Source organism: Coturnix japonica, chromosome 16 (assembly GCF_054131305.1).
Source record: "Coturnix japonica strain WE chromosome 16, WE-NBRP24, whole genome shotgun sequence".
In the NCBI taxonomy this organism is placed as follows: Eukaryota; Metazoa; Chordata; class Aves; order Galliformes; family Phasianidae; genus Coturnix; species Coturnix japonica.
In genome coordinates this window covers 9,632,573-9,649,323 of record NC_140678.1, presented here as the reverse complement: position 1 = coordinate 9,649,323, position 16,751 = coordinate 9,632,573, and the positions used below count along the sequence as shown (strand labels likewise).

Here is a 16,751-nt window from a genome sequence, read left to right as displayed (position 1 = left end):
TGAATATCCTTATCTTTTGATATCTCACATGTGCAAGAGGCAGAACTTTCTGTAACAGATCTTAAGCACAGAAGTGCTTCTTCCAGCACTCATGCAAAGGGAGAAGTAGAAATGTACCTATGATTTAATCTTCCATCTCTAAATGAGATACCAGACTTGCATCTAAAGAGCATTAAGACATACATGTTCTTCCTCAGACCCAGCCCTGGCTGTGAAATCCCCCCTAACAACTGGTGAAGCTGTACCTGGAGGGGATGCCATGTTTACTATTGACCTTACAACAACGTGTTGCGGCACTTGGTACCTCAATGGTAAAGTCTTACAGGAAAGCGAGACCTGCATCATCAAGAGAACGCAAACTACTCACAGCCTAATCATAAAGAACGTCACCAAGAACGATGATGCAGCAGAAGTGAAATTTGTTGCCAAAAATGTTGATGTCAGCACCAAGATGGGAGTGAGAGGTATTTGCTTTGATCCTTCTCCTTTCCTCTTACTGTCAAGGCAGAGTTGCTGTGATCTGATGATTAGAACTGGGGCTGCAGGCATTCACTGACTGTACCAAATACCTGAAATTGCATCCCATGGACTGACGTGAGTCCTGGTAATGACCTAAACATGATAGCACTGAGTGTAGGGTAAGCCAATCTACCCAGCTGCTTGGTATCTGAACCAGATTGCTTCATGCCAGCTGATGAATGTCTGCAGTTCACAGCTATTGGCCAGTGCATTCAGTCACCATGTTTACCACTGCATCACCATAGAGCAGTACTTTCAGCTCCAGGTTCAGACAGCCTTTCTGATTGCACTGGAATAGTTTAGAAGTAGGGGAGCAATCATTCCAATAATATCTCTATCAATCAGCTTTGCATGACAAAATAGAACAAATAAACATTCATTATGGGAGGAGCTGTTTGTCATTGGGTGGAAACCTCTGCAGAAGCATGTTTAGAGCATTCTTAATCAGTAGAAGGAGATGTTTGGTTGATTTTTACTTAGTAAATCCGGCAAGAAGACTAAATGAAATATCTTGAATTGCTCACCAGTGACACAATGATGAGTGCAGGAACAGAAGGTGATACTTTTTCAGAGATATTGCAGCAAATATTGACCACGTTAGCCTGATATAAATTGAAATAATGAGGCCTTTGCTCCTGACAGGTGCTGCAGTGAGATTTACCAAGAAGAGCAAAGATGTAGAAAAGATCTGCGCTCGGCTGTGTGAGGAAGCCAAACTGCAGGCTGAGCTTTCAGACACAGGTGCTACTGTGGAGTGGATGAAGGATGGGAAGGAGCTCAAGGCCAGTGAAAAATATGAACTGCAAATTGTGGGGAAGAAACACACCCTGAAAATTCACAACGACTCCATGGATGATGCCGCAAGTTATCAGTGCATCTGTGAGGGGGATAAAATGCTCTATCAGCTTTCACTGAAAGGTATGTGACAGTCTGGGCTGTGCTCTTCCTGCCCAGGGCCAGCAGACTGCATTCACCTGACTCCCCGACAGTCCAGCTGTTGTCAGACAGCATCTGGGGTGTTTTCAGTGGCTGTTTTGATTTGAACTGGCCAATCTGCTTTGTAGAGCCATTTGATTTCTGTGTTGTGTCCTGTGATTCGTCCCTAAGATATAGAGGAAATGAAGGGAAAGATAGGAAAAAGAGCATCCCAGCCTTCCTGCTCTTCTCTCAGGGTGGCCACGAGAGATGATGTCAACAGCTCTTTTTGTAGCAGTGATCCCAAATGTAGAAGAGACCTGTGAAGAGTCACAGGGATGTTTACTTAGCTGTCATTCCATGGTGGGCTTTTTCTGACACAGATGGAGAGAGAAACTGAACTTTTCCACGCAGGTCTCTGTTTTGCTGCAGGGTGTAGGTCTGATCTCTGAGATCCACACGCTGGGCCTTGATTGCAATAAATGAGAGCCCTTTGTTTGCTCCAGTGGAAGACTTTCCATTTCTGCAGTACCCTCTGCAGATGACACAAATGCAAATGCACCTTCTTCCCAGCAACAATTGCCTTTTTTTTTTTTACTCTGAGTATGCATGAGGCTCTTCATCATATTCTGCTGGCTTGTCAACCCTTGTTGGTCCATGGAGAAACAACAAAGCCCTAGAGTAGTGTATGCACTTTGGCATTGGAGAGCTTACTTAATTGCTTCTTCTCAAAGAACAAACTCCAGAGAGGCATGGAGACAGCTCCAAACAGAATTGAATAATGGTACTAAATTGATGGAGAGCAGAATTCCTGCCAAGGCTTGTCAGCTAGTCTTAATTTTGCTTTTCTTCTCTCTCTTTGTCATGTTAACATAATATTTCATACTGGCAGGTCTGCCCCCAGAATTAATTGAATTCGCTGATGGATGTTTCCATGTGCTTTGCACTGTAATGTGACTATCAAATGAGTAATCAATGCTGTTATTTTAAAATCTGTGTTGGAAGCTGTAAGACAAACAACTGCTGTTGGTAGCTTGGTTACTGCAGAATCAGCTTTCGTGCATCTCATAGATAGGGAAGAGACCCTGAAGGGTCAGCTAGTTGGACTCCCCCACAATGAACAGGGGCACTGCAGCTCCATCAGGTGCTCTGAGCCCTGTCCAGCCTGACTTTGAACATCCTCAGGCTCACCAATCTTATACCCATGCCACACACTCGCAGTATTTCACCATTCAGCGTCGCCACTTGTATCTTCTCTTGCTGTAAACCAGAGCTAGCTGGTAAATCGTCTGCTGTGCGGGTCAGCTGTGTCTCTCCCATGGGCATCACGTGGCTGCTGGGAGGCTCTGAAGAGCTGCAGCCAGAGGTGTGTCACCCGCTGGGCCTCGTGCCCAAAGGAGCCCACAGGAAAGTGTTGTTGCAGTTTGTCATGCACTGCACTGCCATGAGACTTGACGTGCCAGACATCCTCTGACACGTGACCTCCTGCATCCAGGCAGGACATCTGAGACGTCTCCTTCAGCCTGACGTGGCTGCAGTTTCACACTGGTTTTACTAAGGAAGGAGAAGGCACGTGGATGAAACTCTTTTCCTGCCCTTCCTGGCATTAGCTCATAGTACAAGTAAAGCACTGTCAGGTCAAGCCTGGAGGAGTAATGCTTGTCACTGACATGTTCCTGTTCAGGGTGGATGGAGGGTAAAATAACACAAGAAATTGTCATTGATATTCAATATCTGTGAAATTCAGCTGGCTGCATTCACAGAACCTGGCATTAAGATCTGTTTTCTGGTTTCTATCTTGAGCCTATTTTCCATAACCCAGTCCTCATTTATGAACCGAAGCTCTACTGAAAGCCTTTCGCTGTGTATGCTCATGCTGCAGTGCAGCGCTTGTGACCTTTAACAGCACATTCGCGTTCCTCTGATCACAGGATCCTTAAGGTTGATTAAGACCCTCTAGTCCGACTGCTCACCCATCACCACCATGATGCTCACCATCAGCTAGCTAAAAACTCAGCAGAGATGATAGATCAAGCACAACACTGGATTTGGGATGGCTAGAGATTCCTAAGATATTGAAGGATTGCTTGCAGGTGGTGTTGGCTCAGGTATTCACCCTGCATCCCACCTCCCGTTCTGTTTGGTTGAGAATCATGCATTCTGCAATTTCACTTTGTAATTCAAAGACCCTGGCTTTATCTGTTGAAAAACTGATCTAAAACAAGCCAAGAAGACTCCGTTGGAACTGGTGGATGCAGAACAAAGGCATCCCCAAAGGACAAGTTGCACTGTTTGATGAACATTATTGGATGAGAGCTAAGCTAAGATTTAAAAAGTTCTGGGGATGTCTCTGAGCATCATATACAGAGGAAGCCTGCATGATTCCCTGAGAATGGATACCTCCTACTTTGGTGTAGGGTTAAGGGAACACTGGCAGTAACTCCTATCACAAAATGTCACATGGCTCAGACAAAATGCCATCAAGAGGGCTTAATTAGGAGCACCAAATGGTCGCAAGATGGTCTTAGGGCAGGGAAGTAATCTATGTATGTGATATTGGTTTGTGCTATTAGTTCTTAACAGCTTGACTCTAGAGGGACTGTTCTTTGGTCACCTAGTTTTAAAAGAATAGATGGCTCCTGTCTATTACAATTTTTAATGAATTTTTTGTTCACTGATGTCATAAATGTGCCTGGCATAGCAATTGGCCTTGGTATATTCAGTGAATGAAAGCAACAGTTGTTGCTATAAGAAATGCAATACTAAGCTAGGTCTGCCTGTAGCTGACAGCCATCAGCTTGCTCCTCAGGCAGGTTCTGTCTGGATGGAATGAAGGGCATGAAATACTGATGTGCTCATCAAACGCTGCTTGTTAGCTTAGAGACAAGGTGTTGAATAGGTTTGTTCATGTATTGCAAACATGTTACTTAGCTGCCTTCATTTTATCTTCAGAAGAACATATGCAGAATACAGAAATGATTAAAAGAAATAAGAACTGTCTGCATAGAACTTACTCTTTCCTTACACAGGAGAATCAAGCACACGTTTGTATGTGAGTACCTCCAGAGGTGAAACTCGATCACCCAAATGTAACGAGCAGAGACATTACAATCAGTTCTAACTGTATCTTCATGCTGCGCTGAATAAGCCTGAGTCAGGATGTAAACCACTTTCTCTTTTTTTCTTCAGATGAAGCCATTAATTCTGTCAACAAGCCCAAAATGACTCCAGAAATATCAGTCAGTCCTTCTGAAGGCCTGGAGCTGGTGTGTGAGGTGTCAGCTGCAAGCGGAGCTGTCGTATGGAAGAAAGATCAAACAGAGGTGAAGCAGGACCAGAGGACAACCATCATCTCCCAGGGGACTCACCGCAAGCTCGTGGTCAGAAATGTGACCCTGAAAGACCAAGGGAGCTACAGCTGTGAAACAAAAGATGACAAAGCAACATTCCAAGTGAAAGTCAGAGGTGAGAAAATGCTTGAAATCCTGGAGATAAAGGAATGCTTCATTTGGTGTGTCTTGCATTTGGAGGATCAACTTACAGCCTCTCTGGTGCAAAACATTTTGGCTATAGGACTTTCTTTGTCATGTAGTGTCATAGCTACACTTTTCTACATCTGCTTTTCCATCCAGGAATGAATTACTGCAACAAACAATAGGCAAGGAGGGTAACTTGTGCAGCTCTTGTAGTCATCTGGTGTCTGCAGGGTTACAGTGCAAGAGCACACCAGGCATGCAAGGAGTGAGAAAAGGGGAGGTGTTTGAAGAGATCTGGTTACAAAATTTGAATGACACAATTAGGTGGAAAATGCCACTAATCAGACTCATAAATGGCCTGGGTTGCAAAGGCCCACAGTGCTCATCCAGTTCCAACCCCCTTCTTCCTATGTGCAGGGTTGCCAAGCAGCAGCCCAGGCTGCCCAGAACCACATCCAGCCTGGCCTTGAATGCCTGCAGGGATGGAGCATCCACTGTCTCCTTGGGCAACCTGTTCTAGAGGGCCATTCCCTTCTGATTTACTGGAAATGTAGAGAGACATGAGAAGAAAAAAAGAGAAGGGAGGAGGTTCAGCAGTGCATGCAGGTGTTCTAAATCTCATGTCCAAATCTGCTATAAGACTGCAAAATGTTTAGCTTTATGATATGATATGATATGATATGATATGATATGATATGATATGATATGATATGATATGATATGATATGATATGATATGAAATGATATGCCTATCATTTCCCAAGGCAAAATAGAGGGGAAAGTATTTTCCTGTCTTAATGAGGCATCATGATTGTCCCTGTGAAGGGCAAGTATAGTGAAAATGGGGAACTGGAGTTAGCTCTGCAGCAGACTACAGCAAAACGGTGTGACTGTTGTGATGTCCCTGCAGAGAAAGAAGACCTGTTTACAAACAAGGACAAGGTACAAAAGGAGGTGAAGGCTGTACTGACTCAAAATGCCACGCTGAGCTGCGAGGTGGCCCAGGAGAAGACGGAGGTGAAGTGGTACAAGGAGGGGAAACTGATCACCTCGAGCAAGAAGTTCAAGGTGGAGTCAGAGGGCAAACAGCGTCGGCTGGTGGTGAGCCAGGTGGAGAAGAAAGATGCAGGGGAGTACAGCTGCGAGGCTGCTGGCCAGAAACTCACCTTCAGGATTCATGTAACTGGTAGGAAACACATTTTGGTTGATATTCTTTGATTATTCCATAGTCTGGCTGTGGAAACGTCTGTGTGAATGCTTCCTCTTGATTCTGCCATGAAACTGTTTTGGGGAGGATGAAAAGAAATGCTTACAAACGTGCAGCTAAAATGATTATTTGTTTTTAACAGTGTTTCATCCAGCTCTTCCCCTACGACTACTTTTATAATGAGCTGTCCATGGATGTCCAACTGTGATTTGTACAATGTGCAACACTGCTCTACCAGTTGATATTTCAACAGTAGTAGTTACAGATCTCTACTGTGGCTGCACTGAGGTTTGGTTGTTGGTGTCCTAAGAACTTTTAGTCAGAGGCATTGCACTTGCCTTTGGTTTGTTGAATCCCATGTTGACGACCATTCGTTCCATGTTCTGTAAATGTAATGACCAGTCATGAATCCATTGATACCTTTCTAATTGTACATTTCTCATTAGTCTGAGAGTTTAGCACGGAGGCAGATCTCTCACTCCAGCTGCAGTAGAGATTGCTCTGGTGTCAGTATATTTTGCACAAGATCCGGTAAATTTTAACTTAGACTCCAGATAGCCATGGGCACATCAGCTGCATTCTGAGTGACCATTAGTGAGCTGGCTGATGACGAGGGTTTGTCTTCTGTTTTATTTGTAGCTGCACTCTACTGGTTTTTGCTCGTAAGTCAGCTTGTTCTCTGTTAACTTTACAGTTCTTGTCTTGTATTCTGAGCTGATCAGGACAGGGAATCTGTTTTCTCCTCTTCTTTCTTATGACAGTGAACACATTGGAGCTTAATCCTGGTCAAGGTTTGGCATTTGGTCAGCTATGTGGAGGAGCAACTGTACTGGGAGTCTACTGCCTTTCTGCTCACACAGACATTGTGTCCTTGCAGGGCATAGCTTGCGTTCTGTTCCCTTGTAAAGGTCACAGTCTTTGCTCTCTCCATCTTGGGGCATTCTGCTCCTTCAGTCCCTGGTGTGCAATATATCTCTGCCCCTGTAGTAGACAGTTTTGCTGTTTTCTGTGGTGTAGACTCTTAAACCATCAGCTCTTACTATTCCCACACCACGTGGATGTGATTCTGGGGCCTTTGGATCTGTTCCGTGAGTTGTGTAGCTCATGCTTTTGGCTCAGAAAACTGGCAGTTTCAGCAAAGAGTGGATTACAGAAAGGGTAGATTTGGGAGGTATCTGTCAGAGAAAATGAAATATGAATGATGACAGAAAGACTATGGCAACAGCTGGAATCTACCAAGTTAATCCTCAGCAGCCAAAGCCAGCCCACGTCTTATTGCAGAGGTGTAGGGAGAAAACCCAGAAATGTAGTGCTTTTACACTTGAATTTTGCTAGCTGAGGGCTATTATTAGCTGTTTGCCTCAGAAACCAAAGGTTTTCTGTTCTCTTTCAGACCGGATGAGCTCATGGCTGCACAGGGTAATGTAATACCTCCTCCTCTGCCATACGTGGAGAGTGCTTGCCTAGCTACTGTTGCTGTATTTCTCATGTGTACCACTGTAACATGACGTGCAAGTCAAGCCCTCACTGCAAAATGATGTGGTGTGAAAGTCAGGAGGGATTATGAATACTCTTGGAGTGGTTGGCTCTTTCACTACAGAAATCCTCATCTTACTAGCTTCTCCCAAAGTGCAATGGCTTTCTGAGTCTTAATTTCTCCTCTTACCATTGCACTCAGAAAGCTTTTCAGGGTTCCTCTACCCCAGGGTTCCACTGGTAGCACAGAACAATCCCATTTTAAGGACATGTTGAATGTTAGGTGCTGAGTGTTGAGCATTGTGGGACGCAGATTAGACCTTCTTGCTTAAAAGAAACAAGTGCTGCACACCTTGGAAACCTATAGAAAACTAGAGTAAAAAGAGGGCTGATTCTGCCATCTCATTATCTCAGTATTTGTGGTGCACGCTGAAATCCTTATTTGAAGTGGGCCAAAGCTCCATTGCATTTGTGAGAAGTTTTGTATCACCTGGTTGGTCTAGGCCATGTTTGTTGTCTTGCTAATAAGCAAGCCTTCTGATCTTCATCAAATCATTGCGGTTGGAAAAGACCACAAAGATCCCCACATCCAGCCTCACCCCATCCCACCATGCACACTGCCCACGTCCCTCAGTGCCACATCTCCATGGTTATTGAACACTCCCAGGGATGGTGACCCCACCACCTCCCTGCAAAGCTGTGCCACCACATCACCATTCCTCTTCAGAAGAAGTTTTTCTTAACATCCAACTTGAACCTCCCCTGAAAATCATCAGTCAGAACAGGGGCTGTTGAAGATGGGCGGAGAGAATGATGCTTCTGCAGTCAATACAAGCAGGGAGGTCAAATGTAGAGTGTGTCAACTGCATTCTTGCATTGGCTTGCTGCCCTGCTCCCTCGCCTTCAGTGGACTGCAGTGCTGGTGGTAGAGCTGTGGTGTGAATCCTGGGATTGCACGTACTGCAACGGTCAGCAGCACAGGAACTTGAGCTGAACTTACCCTCCTGGGCAGCTGCTGCCACTCAGAATTCAGACAGCATGCAGAGGAGAAAGCCATGAAGGAAGGGAAAGGGATGGCAGCAGAAGGCTTCACAGAGTGACAGCGGGGAGGAAGGAGATGGGGGACAGGTCATGGAAGGGTTTGCCATGACTGCTGGGGAGCAGGAGCCTTCCCGGTCACCTGAGCTGGGTATGCCTGAAGATGCTTGCATGAATGATCTGAATGAGTGGTCTTCCATGTCTCCACTGCAAATAAACGGCAATGTCAATCCCCCTCACACCTGCTAGTCCTGCATTCATACTTGGAGCCTCTGTCTTGGTATCAACATCAGGACCCTGGGATCTTTCCTGGGACCCAAACAAGCATAGGAAGCTTATTCAAAATTGCTCTGCTGTTACAAGCTGGCTAGCACTAGAGAAGTCCGTGATGTAAGTGCATCATAAATATTCTGCACTTGTACAGCCTTTTGTAGGGCAAACCATGGAATAGAAATGGAAGTCCATTTATTTAGGGTTTATCTGTTCTCCCACGCCTCAAATAGGAACTAGCATGAACACTCTCAGCAACCAGTTGTTGGTAAAAGGAGAACCAGATAAAGCAGTCATTAAAGTAATCAATAAAAGATTCAACATATCAAGCGATCCCACTTAGCAAGGTGATTAATTGAATCACCTTAACTGAAGTGTGTATGCCTAACTAATTACACTTGCTATCTTTTTGATGCTAACTCCATTTGTTGACACAAAGGGTAAGGTGGGCTTTAAACACTTTCTTCTATATGTGTTAGGTATTAAGAGGAGATGACCTCAGCCAGTTCTCTGAAGAATCAGGGGTTGCTGAGAGTAGAAAACCATGCTTTGTGCATAAAACCGAGCTACAAAATCTAATGTAGGCCAAGTATTCACCATATTAAGGGCTATATCATTGCCATAGGGTAGAGTCAAAAGATGGTTTTCTGCTCTTAAATTTCTATGGTTTCCTGATTTTGAGGTCTTCATAATTGAGCTGTACTTGGCTGATATCCAGTGTAGAGTGGAGCAATATCAAAAAGACAGACAGAAGAAGATCTGTCATTGTCTTCATTCGAAGGAATCTGAAAATTAGGAGTCCCAGCTGATAGTAAAGACTACCCAGAGGGATGGGATGACCATAGGGACTGTGCTGAGGATGCATTATAATGTGTGATAAACACTGTGAAGCAGTGTTGCTCCAGGAAATGGTCCAATACAACATAGAAGCAACTTTTAATGTCTTCCAGTCACAAGTTGTTCATATCTAATGTATATTTTACCCAATGTTTTCCAGTTCCAGAAGCAGAGGATGCCTTTATCAACAAGCAGAAGGTGCAGAAGGAGGTGAAGGCTGCACCAACAGAAAATGCCACGCTGAGCTGCGAGGTGGCCCAGGAGAAGACGGAGATGAAGTGGTACAAGGAGGGGAAACTGATCACCTCGAGCAGGAAGTTCAAGGCTGAGTCAGAGGGCAAACAGCGTCGGCTGGTGGTGAGCCAGGTGGAGAAGAAAGATGCAGGGGAGTACAGCTGCGAGGCTGCTGGCCAGAAACTCACCTTCAAGATTCATGTCACAGGTAAGACAGGTGTTGTATGAAATACAGCAGAGAACAGTATAGTAAAATCTAGTTTCTATTATACAGTGATCCAGGTGCAGTAGTCTGTGCTGAGGTTTTTTCCCTATACTTGAGTGAGTGGCTTTTTAGAAAGTATTTGGTTTTAGTATGGCACAAAGACCTGTTTCAGTCTGTCTGTAGAATAATAATTACTGATATATGTACAATGGAAGCAATATTCAAGATATTATTCAAATCTCTCCTGTGCCTGAGATCCCAAACTGTAATTCTTGTTCACTGAAACATTTGACTAAGATAAGTATGTGCAGTGAGGCTGGAGTGCATGTTCTACGTGCAGCCTTTCATGGCAGGAGAAGCAGGAACTTCTCCTAGTTGTACACTGCCTTTTTACTATGCCTTTATGTTGGAGGCTGCATCTGGATAGGTGAGTCTGCTACTCACAGTAAGAGACCTGGTAGAGCTGACTATTGCCAGAGCTCAAAGTAAGATAGATATCTGCAAATCACACACAAAGAACAAAGGACTGCGTTGGTGAGCATATTTCCTTTGTGCCTTTGACAGTCACAGTTGTGGCAATGGTAGAGGCCATGAGGAGTCTGTTCAGGAAGCCAGGAGTACTGTTCTGGGTCATGAAAAGGCAGCCAGTGGTTTGACTATCGCATGTTTATGTGTTTTGATTTTTCACAGTGGGTCTTAAGTAAAAGGAACTCAGGTTTTGGTTACCTGCAGGACAGATGTTCTTTTGGGTTCAATATGTTTGCATAGTGACTTGCAACCATGGGACTGGTGTTCAAGGACCCTCTTGGTTCCTTCAGTTCCTAGGTTCTTTCTTGCCTAGATTTGACACTTTGTTTCAACAGAAGAGCTGATATTCTCTAGTGAAGGCTATTAGTTTGGGCACAAGTTTCATAGTTTCATAGTTTCGTGCGGGTTGGAAGGGACCTTAGAGATCATCAAGTCCAGCCCCCGGGATTCGAGCCTCTGTGTAGCAGAGCGGCACTTCTACCACTTGCGCCACAGGGGGGATTCGAACTCCGGGCCCCAGTGTTGCAAGGCGGCGTCTTTAACCACTGCGCCACTGGGGCACACAAGTGGTAACCTAAACCTGTTCCAACCTGTACATACAGACCTGCAAGATGGTTTCATTTCAGTCCCTCAGTCAATACTTTTTCTTTTCTTCCTTCAGAGCCAAAACCTGTGTTTATAAACCAGGAGCAGGTGCAGAAAGAGGTGAGTGCTGCCCTGGCAGCAAGTGCCTCCCTCAGCTGTGAAGTAGCACAGGATCCAACTGAAGTAAAATGGTACAAGGATGGAAGACTGCTTGCCTCCTCCAGAAAGTTCAAACTGGAATCTGTGGGCAAAACACGGCGTCTGGTTGTGGAGCAGCTGGGGAGGAAAGATGCTGGAGAATACATCTGCGAGGCTGCTGGCCAGAAGATGACCTTCGAGCTGGAAACAACTGGTGAGCATTCAGAAATTCTCAGCCAGGATTTTGTAGCCTTGTTGTGAACTGGGTTTTAGGGTGAAATCTCAGTTTTCTTTGCACCTGACAGTGTGAGAATTTGCTCTGGCCCTTTGTGTACCTCCCCGGTGCTCAGCTGTTCCTTCCCTTACTTGGGGATAACGTCATTTATTCAAGGTGATGTCCAAATGGGCTTGTTAACAGTCCTCTGCAGTGCTTTAAGCTGTCATATGTCAGCAAGAATTTATGCATGTTCTATAGCCATTCCTACATGTTGAAAACACTGCACTGTGCTTAAGCTTCAGCATATGTTCCAGTAAGTACAGTTCCATTAATTCTAGGGAATTGGGTGAATTAAGCATAGATCTGAAGGCTGCCTTTGCCCAGTGCAGAGATGGAAGGACTAATGTAGATTTGACTTGATATTTTCCCTTCTAGGATGGGAAGGAGCTCCGTCAAAGTAAAAAAGTGGGCATTACTTCCCAGGGAAATAAGAGAAGTCTCATTATTCACAGGTGGTGAACTCTCATTTTCTCTCTCAGTCTGCAACCAGGTTGAGTTGCTGTTTCAGTACAGGCGGTTTTATGCAGGAACTCTGCTCCTGAGGTTAATCCAAGTTGTATCCAGGCCCTTCAGAAGGAAAGGGAAATAGCAGCACAGAAATATGGTCTGATTCTGACATAAATAAGTGCAGACCTGGACAGTTAAAAGGGATTGTGTGATGTTCAAGTGATTTTGAAGCAAAGATGTCCCCTAGGTAAGATTTGTGGCTGACATTCCCCATACACTGTGGGCACACAAGCTAAGGAGAGACTAGTGATGAGCATGCAGAGAAGCCAATGATTCAGACAGGTTTGTAGTGACACGACATTGTAGAGTTCTGTCTAGTTCTCCTTGGCATAGTTTGGAAAATAAAGATGAGGTGATGGTGGTAACCAATATGGCTTCCTCAAGGTCAAGCCATGCCTGACAAACTTGGTGGCCTTTCATGATGGAGTAACAGCATCAGTGGATAATGGGAGAGCAACTGACATCATCTACATGGACCTGTGCAGAGCATTTGATCCCGTCCTGCATGACATCCTGGTCACCAAACTGGAGAAAAATGGTTTTGATGGATGGACCAGTTGCAGGATAGGGAACTGTCTGGATGGTCACACTCAGAGAGCTGCAGTCAATAGCTCAGTGTCCAGGTGGAGGGTGGTGTTGGGACCAGTGTTATTTAACATTTTTGTAGGCAACATGGACAGTGGAATCAAATGCAGCCTCAGCAAGTTTGCAGATGACACCAAGCTGAGCGGTGCTGTTGATGTGCTAGAGGGAAGGGATGGTACCCAGAGGGACCTGGACAGGCTGGAGAGGTGGGCCCTTGGCAGCCTCATGAACTTGAGTGTGGCCAAGTCCAAGGCCCTGCAGATTGGGCAATCCCAAGCACAGGCACAGGCTTAGAGGAGAATGATTTGAGAGAAGCCTTGACCCTGAGGAGAAGAGTTGGTCTGGAGGGAGGTGTCCCTGCCTATAGCAGGGGGACTGGAACTAAATGACCTTAAAGATTCAGTCAGTTCTATTGTTTTTCTACCCTTAATTTTGCTTGAAATGTTTTAGAATAAATGAGGTTCTGGTTTCCATGAAAACTGTTTGCAGGGAGCTCCACTGTAGCTAGTAAGTCTATCTTTAAGTTCACGGGCAATAATGCATTGACTGTGTTGAAAAGGGAAATGACTCAGGAATGGATGATGGTTTAGAATAAAACATAATCCTACTTATTTTCTATGCAAATATGTGTAAGGAAAAGATGCTGCACTCAGTTCTGGAAATACCCTGACAAATATATCTCTAGTGTTTCACAGCTGGAGATATCAAGATTGTTAAACCACTGGAAGATGTGGAAGTGAATGAATATGGGAGTGCATCTTTTGTCTGAGATTTCACACGATGAGGTTCAGACCCAGTGGTACAAAGATGACAACAAGCTGAAGGCTGATGACAACATCAGAATGCGGCAAGATGGTAGGGTGTAAGAGGGGGATCTTTCTCCTGAGTGGGGGGTGGGTTGGAGATCAAGCATATAAGACATCTGAAATGAAGTGAAGAAGGTTCAGAAGGGAGTTCCCCTTTTGTTTTGGGACTGAGGTTAGGGTGGAACAAGTGACATGGACCAGCTAACATCATTTGCAAGAATGTCAAAAAAGTTGAACGCCATCAGGAACTTTCACAGAAATAAAAACTCCTACCTACCTACCTTTCTGCCCACAAAATATCCAGCTTGTCTTTTGGGTTTTACTTTTGCTAAGTAGAACAGATTATTTTCTTACGAGGTTGATTTTCTACTTTTAAACTTCAGATTTGTGTTTGAACGTTGAGGGATAAAAAACATAGCTTGACTTTTTCTTAATTTTCTCTGTCTGTTTGAAAAGAGCACAGGGTTGTTTTTGTTTTTTTTTTTTAATATATACAATGTTAGGGTATATATATGATGTTAAGTGTGATAAAGAAAAGGGAGACATTTGAGTTAGCACACTACTCAAGAGTTCAGTCCCCAGCTTTGCCACTGTTACCATTATAAGGGCAAGAACATCCTGGAAAATGAATTTCTCCTAAGTAGAGTCATTACATTTGAGCTACAGAGACCTTTACTAGGAGAAAACTTGTTGTTCAGAGCTAAGTTGCTGTATTTAACCAAAGTAATTATCAATGTCTGTGTTTCATTGAACCTCTATTCCATTTCATAATGCAAGGAGTTTGATATTGGGATGGGAAGGTCATGGTTTGATTTGGATGTTGGACTGGGAATCAGAAGATCTGGGCTCTCTTCAGGTTGTCAGTCTTATTGTCTGACTTCTTAACAACATTCCTTTCTTTATAATATTATTTTATTATGTTTTAAGGCATTTTGAGCTGATAGGTGTAGTGTTCATGTGACTTCTTAACAACATTCCTTTCTTTATATTATTTTTTAATGATGTTTTAAAGGCATTTTGAGCTGATAGGTGTAGTGTTCATGTGCAGTAATGCTGACGTAAGTGGGGTGATAATGTAAGGGTTTTTTACATTCCTTCTACATCTCTGCTTTCTCTTGTTCCATCCTTCTTAAAGAGCAATCTGTTAATCTAGTAAAGGAGCTGTGTGATGAGGATGTGACTGAGCCTGAAGAAGCCAAATTTGAATGCGAGGTATCCATTCCTTCAGTGAAACCTCCCAAGTGGTATTCCTACGTGGGGAAGTCTTACAGGCTGGCAGAAACTTGATTATGCAGCAAGAAGGCACCATCCACCAGCTTGCCATAGCGAAAACCACCACTGATATGACAAGCATCATTCAGTTCTCAACTGGCAAATCAAAATCCACAGCCAATCTACTTGTCAGAGGTAACATATCCAGGCTTGGTTTACATCATGAAGATGAAGAATTAATTAATGTACAGTCTTCCTTCACTGGGGTCTTTGAAATATTTTGTATGTGTCTGGAGAGTCTGCTCCATTTCCAGTTCAAAGTCGTTGGACACTAAATGAGACAGCTGCATCTCAGTAAAAGATCTGTTTGAATAGCTGTGATGTGCTTACTATTCAGATCTACAGAGCTGAGGTTTTGTCCTTGGCTATACCAAAGAAGTCAAATCAGGTGAAATTAATTGTATTTCTGAACTAGACAAGTTAAAGTTTGGTAGCACCTAAATTTGATGCAGTTTGTCATTGATTTCATCTGAAAGAAACTTGCAGGCTTTTTATCTGCTGTTGTCCCCAGCATAAGAGTCTCCATTCACATCCTGAAGTACTTGTTATATTTTCAACTCACTCTTATTTGAATAAAAGCCTCAACAATTGGGAGCAATTTAATAAGCACAGAACAAGAGCTGGACCTTGCATTTGGTAGATAATATACAGTATTACTTTATAGAAATGTAGTCAATGGCATTCCCTATAGACAATCGTTTGTTTTATCTTTAGAGTCGTTCAAAGAACCATTGTGAACTTGACATTAATTGGAATGGAATACACGCAAGAGACTTTCCTCTTCTTCCAATTGTCCTCATCCTTTCTTCTCTTCCACCCCTGCTTTGCAGATTACCATATAGAAATCACCAGGAAGTTGGAGGACAAGACAGCTTTGGAACGTCATTCTGTCATCCTGTCCTGTGACTTCAGGCCTTCTCCAAAGGTTGTGAAATGGTTCAAAGGCCACACACCCATCGAGCCCTCTGAGAAGTACAAGATCAAGAGGGATAAGCATTCAGCAGAGCTCAAGATTCTGAAGCTGAAGCCTGATGATGCTGGTGTGTACAAGTGCAAGGCAGGAATTGCAGAGACTGAGGCCACGCTGACAGCTGAAGGTATGAGCAGGGAGGGTGGCCTCTTCCATGTCCTATTTCACCTCAGATTTCTCTTCTTGGGGTTGATTTCTGCCGTTCTCTCCTGCTAACTTTATAAATGTATAATCTTCACTGAGAAGATTACATAAAGATCATCTAGTCCAACCATTCTACCACATCCCAGTATGATTTATAGTAACAGTGGTAACAGTTCACCTTGTTTTCCCACAGCCCGCAATGTAGAAGTAACGAAGCACCTGCAGGATGTGGAAATTGAAGAAGAGAGCTCTGCTGTCTTCTCCTGCGAGCTGTCCCATGATGACGAGGACGTGGAATGGTTCCTGAATGGCAACCTCCTTTACACCAACAATTACAATGACATCAAGAACGTTGGCAATTGCTGCACACTGACAATGAAGCAGGTTAAGCCTGAGGATGCTGGCACAGTGACAGTGAAGTCAGACAAGGTGTCAGAAAGCGCACCTGAAGGTGATAGGTGGGTCTGATCACACCCCTCCTGGATGTAAGAGATGCTAAGGAGCTCCAGTTCATTCTATTGTGCAGCAGTCCTGCTTCTAAAGCTGACCTCTCTGGGGTGACAAGTCATCAGAGGCTTTCTTCCAGTGGAAGGTTCCATTGCAGCAGATATCAACGAAGGAGGATGGTTTTGGTGTCCTGCCAAAGCATTCCATTGCTTTTTATCATCATTTTATTTACCACAAGGAGAGTTACAAGAGCAGTTTCTTTTACTGCTTCAGTAACATGCAGTGTCAATGCTGTTGTCTCCAAGGATTTATGAC

General features: G+C 44.1%; 1 protein-coding gene across 1 annotated transcript; it reads left to right on the top strand.

Annotated features, from left to right (window-relative positions):
- Positions 1-1,367: 1,367 nt before the first annotated feature.
- LOC146758248 (myosin-binding protein C, slow-type-like) lies at positions 1,368-14,815 on the top strand. The gene is made up of 4 exons (XM_085517288.1): positions 1,368-1,383; positions 11,367-11,642; positions 13,493-13,652; positions 14,739-14,815. The coding sequence occupies exons 1-3, from the start codon at positions 1,368-1,370 to the stop codon at positions 13,564-13,566; spliced, it is 366 nt and encodes a 121-aa protein (XP_085373414.1). The 3' UTR covers positions 13,567-13,652; positions 14,739-14,815.
- The last annotated feature ends 1,936 nt before the right edge of the window (positions 14,816-16,751 follow it).

Coding starts and splice junctions, on each gene's coding strand:
- LOC146758248 (XM_085517288.1), top strand. Junction 11,643..13,492: donor CTTCGAGCTGGAAACAACTG/GTGAGCATTCAG, acceptor AGTGTTTCACAG/CTGGAGATATCAAGATTGTT.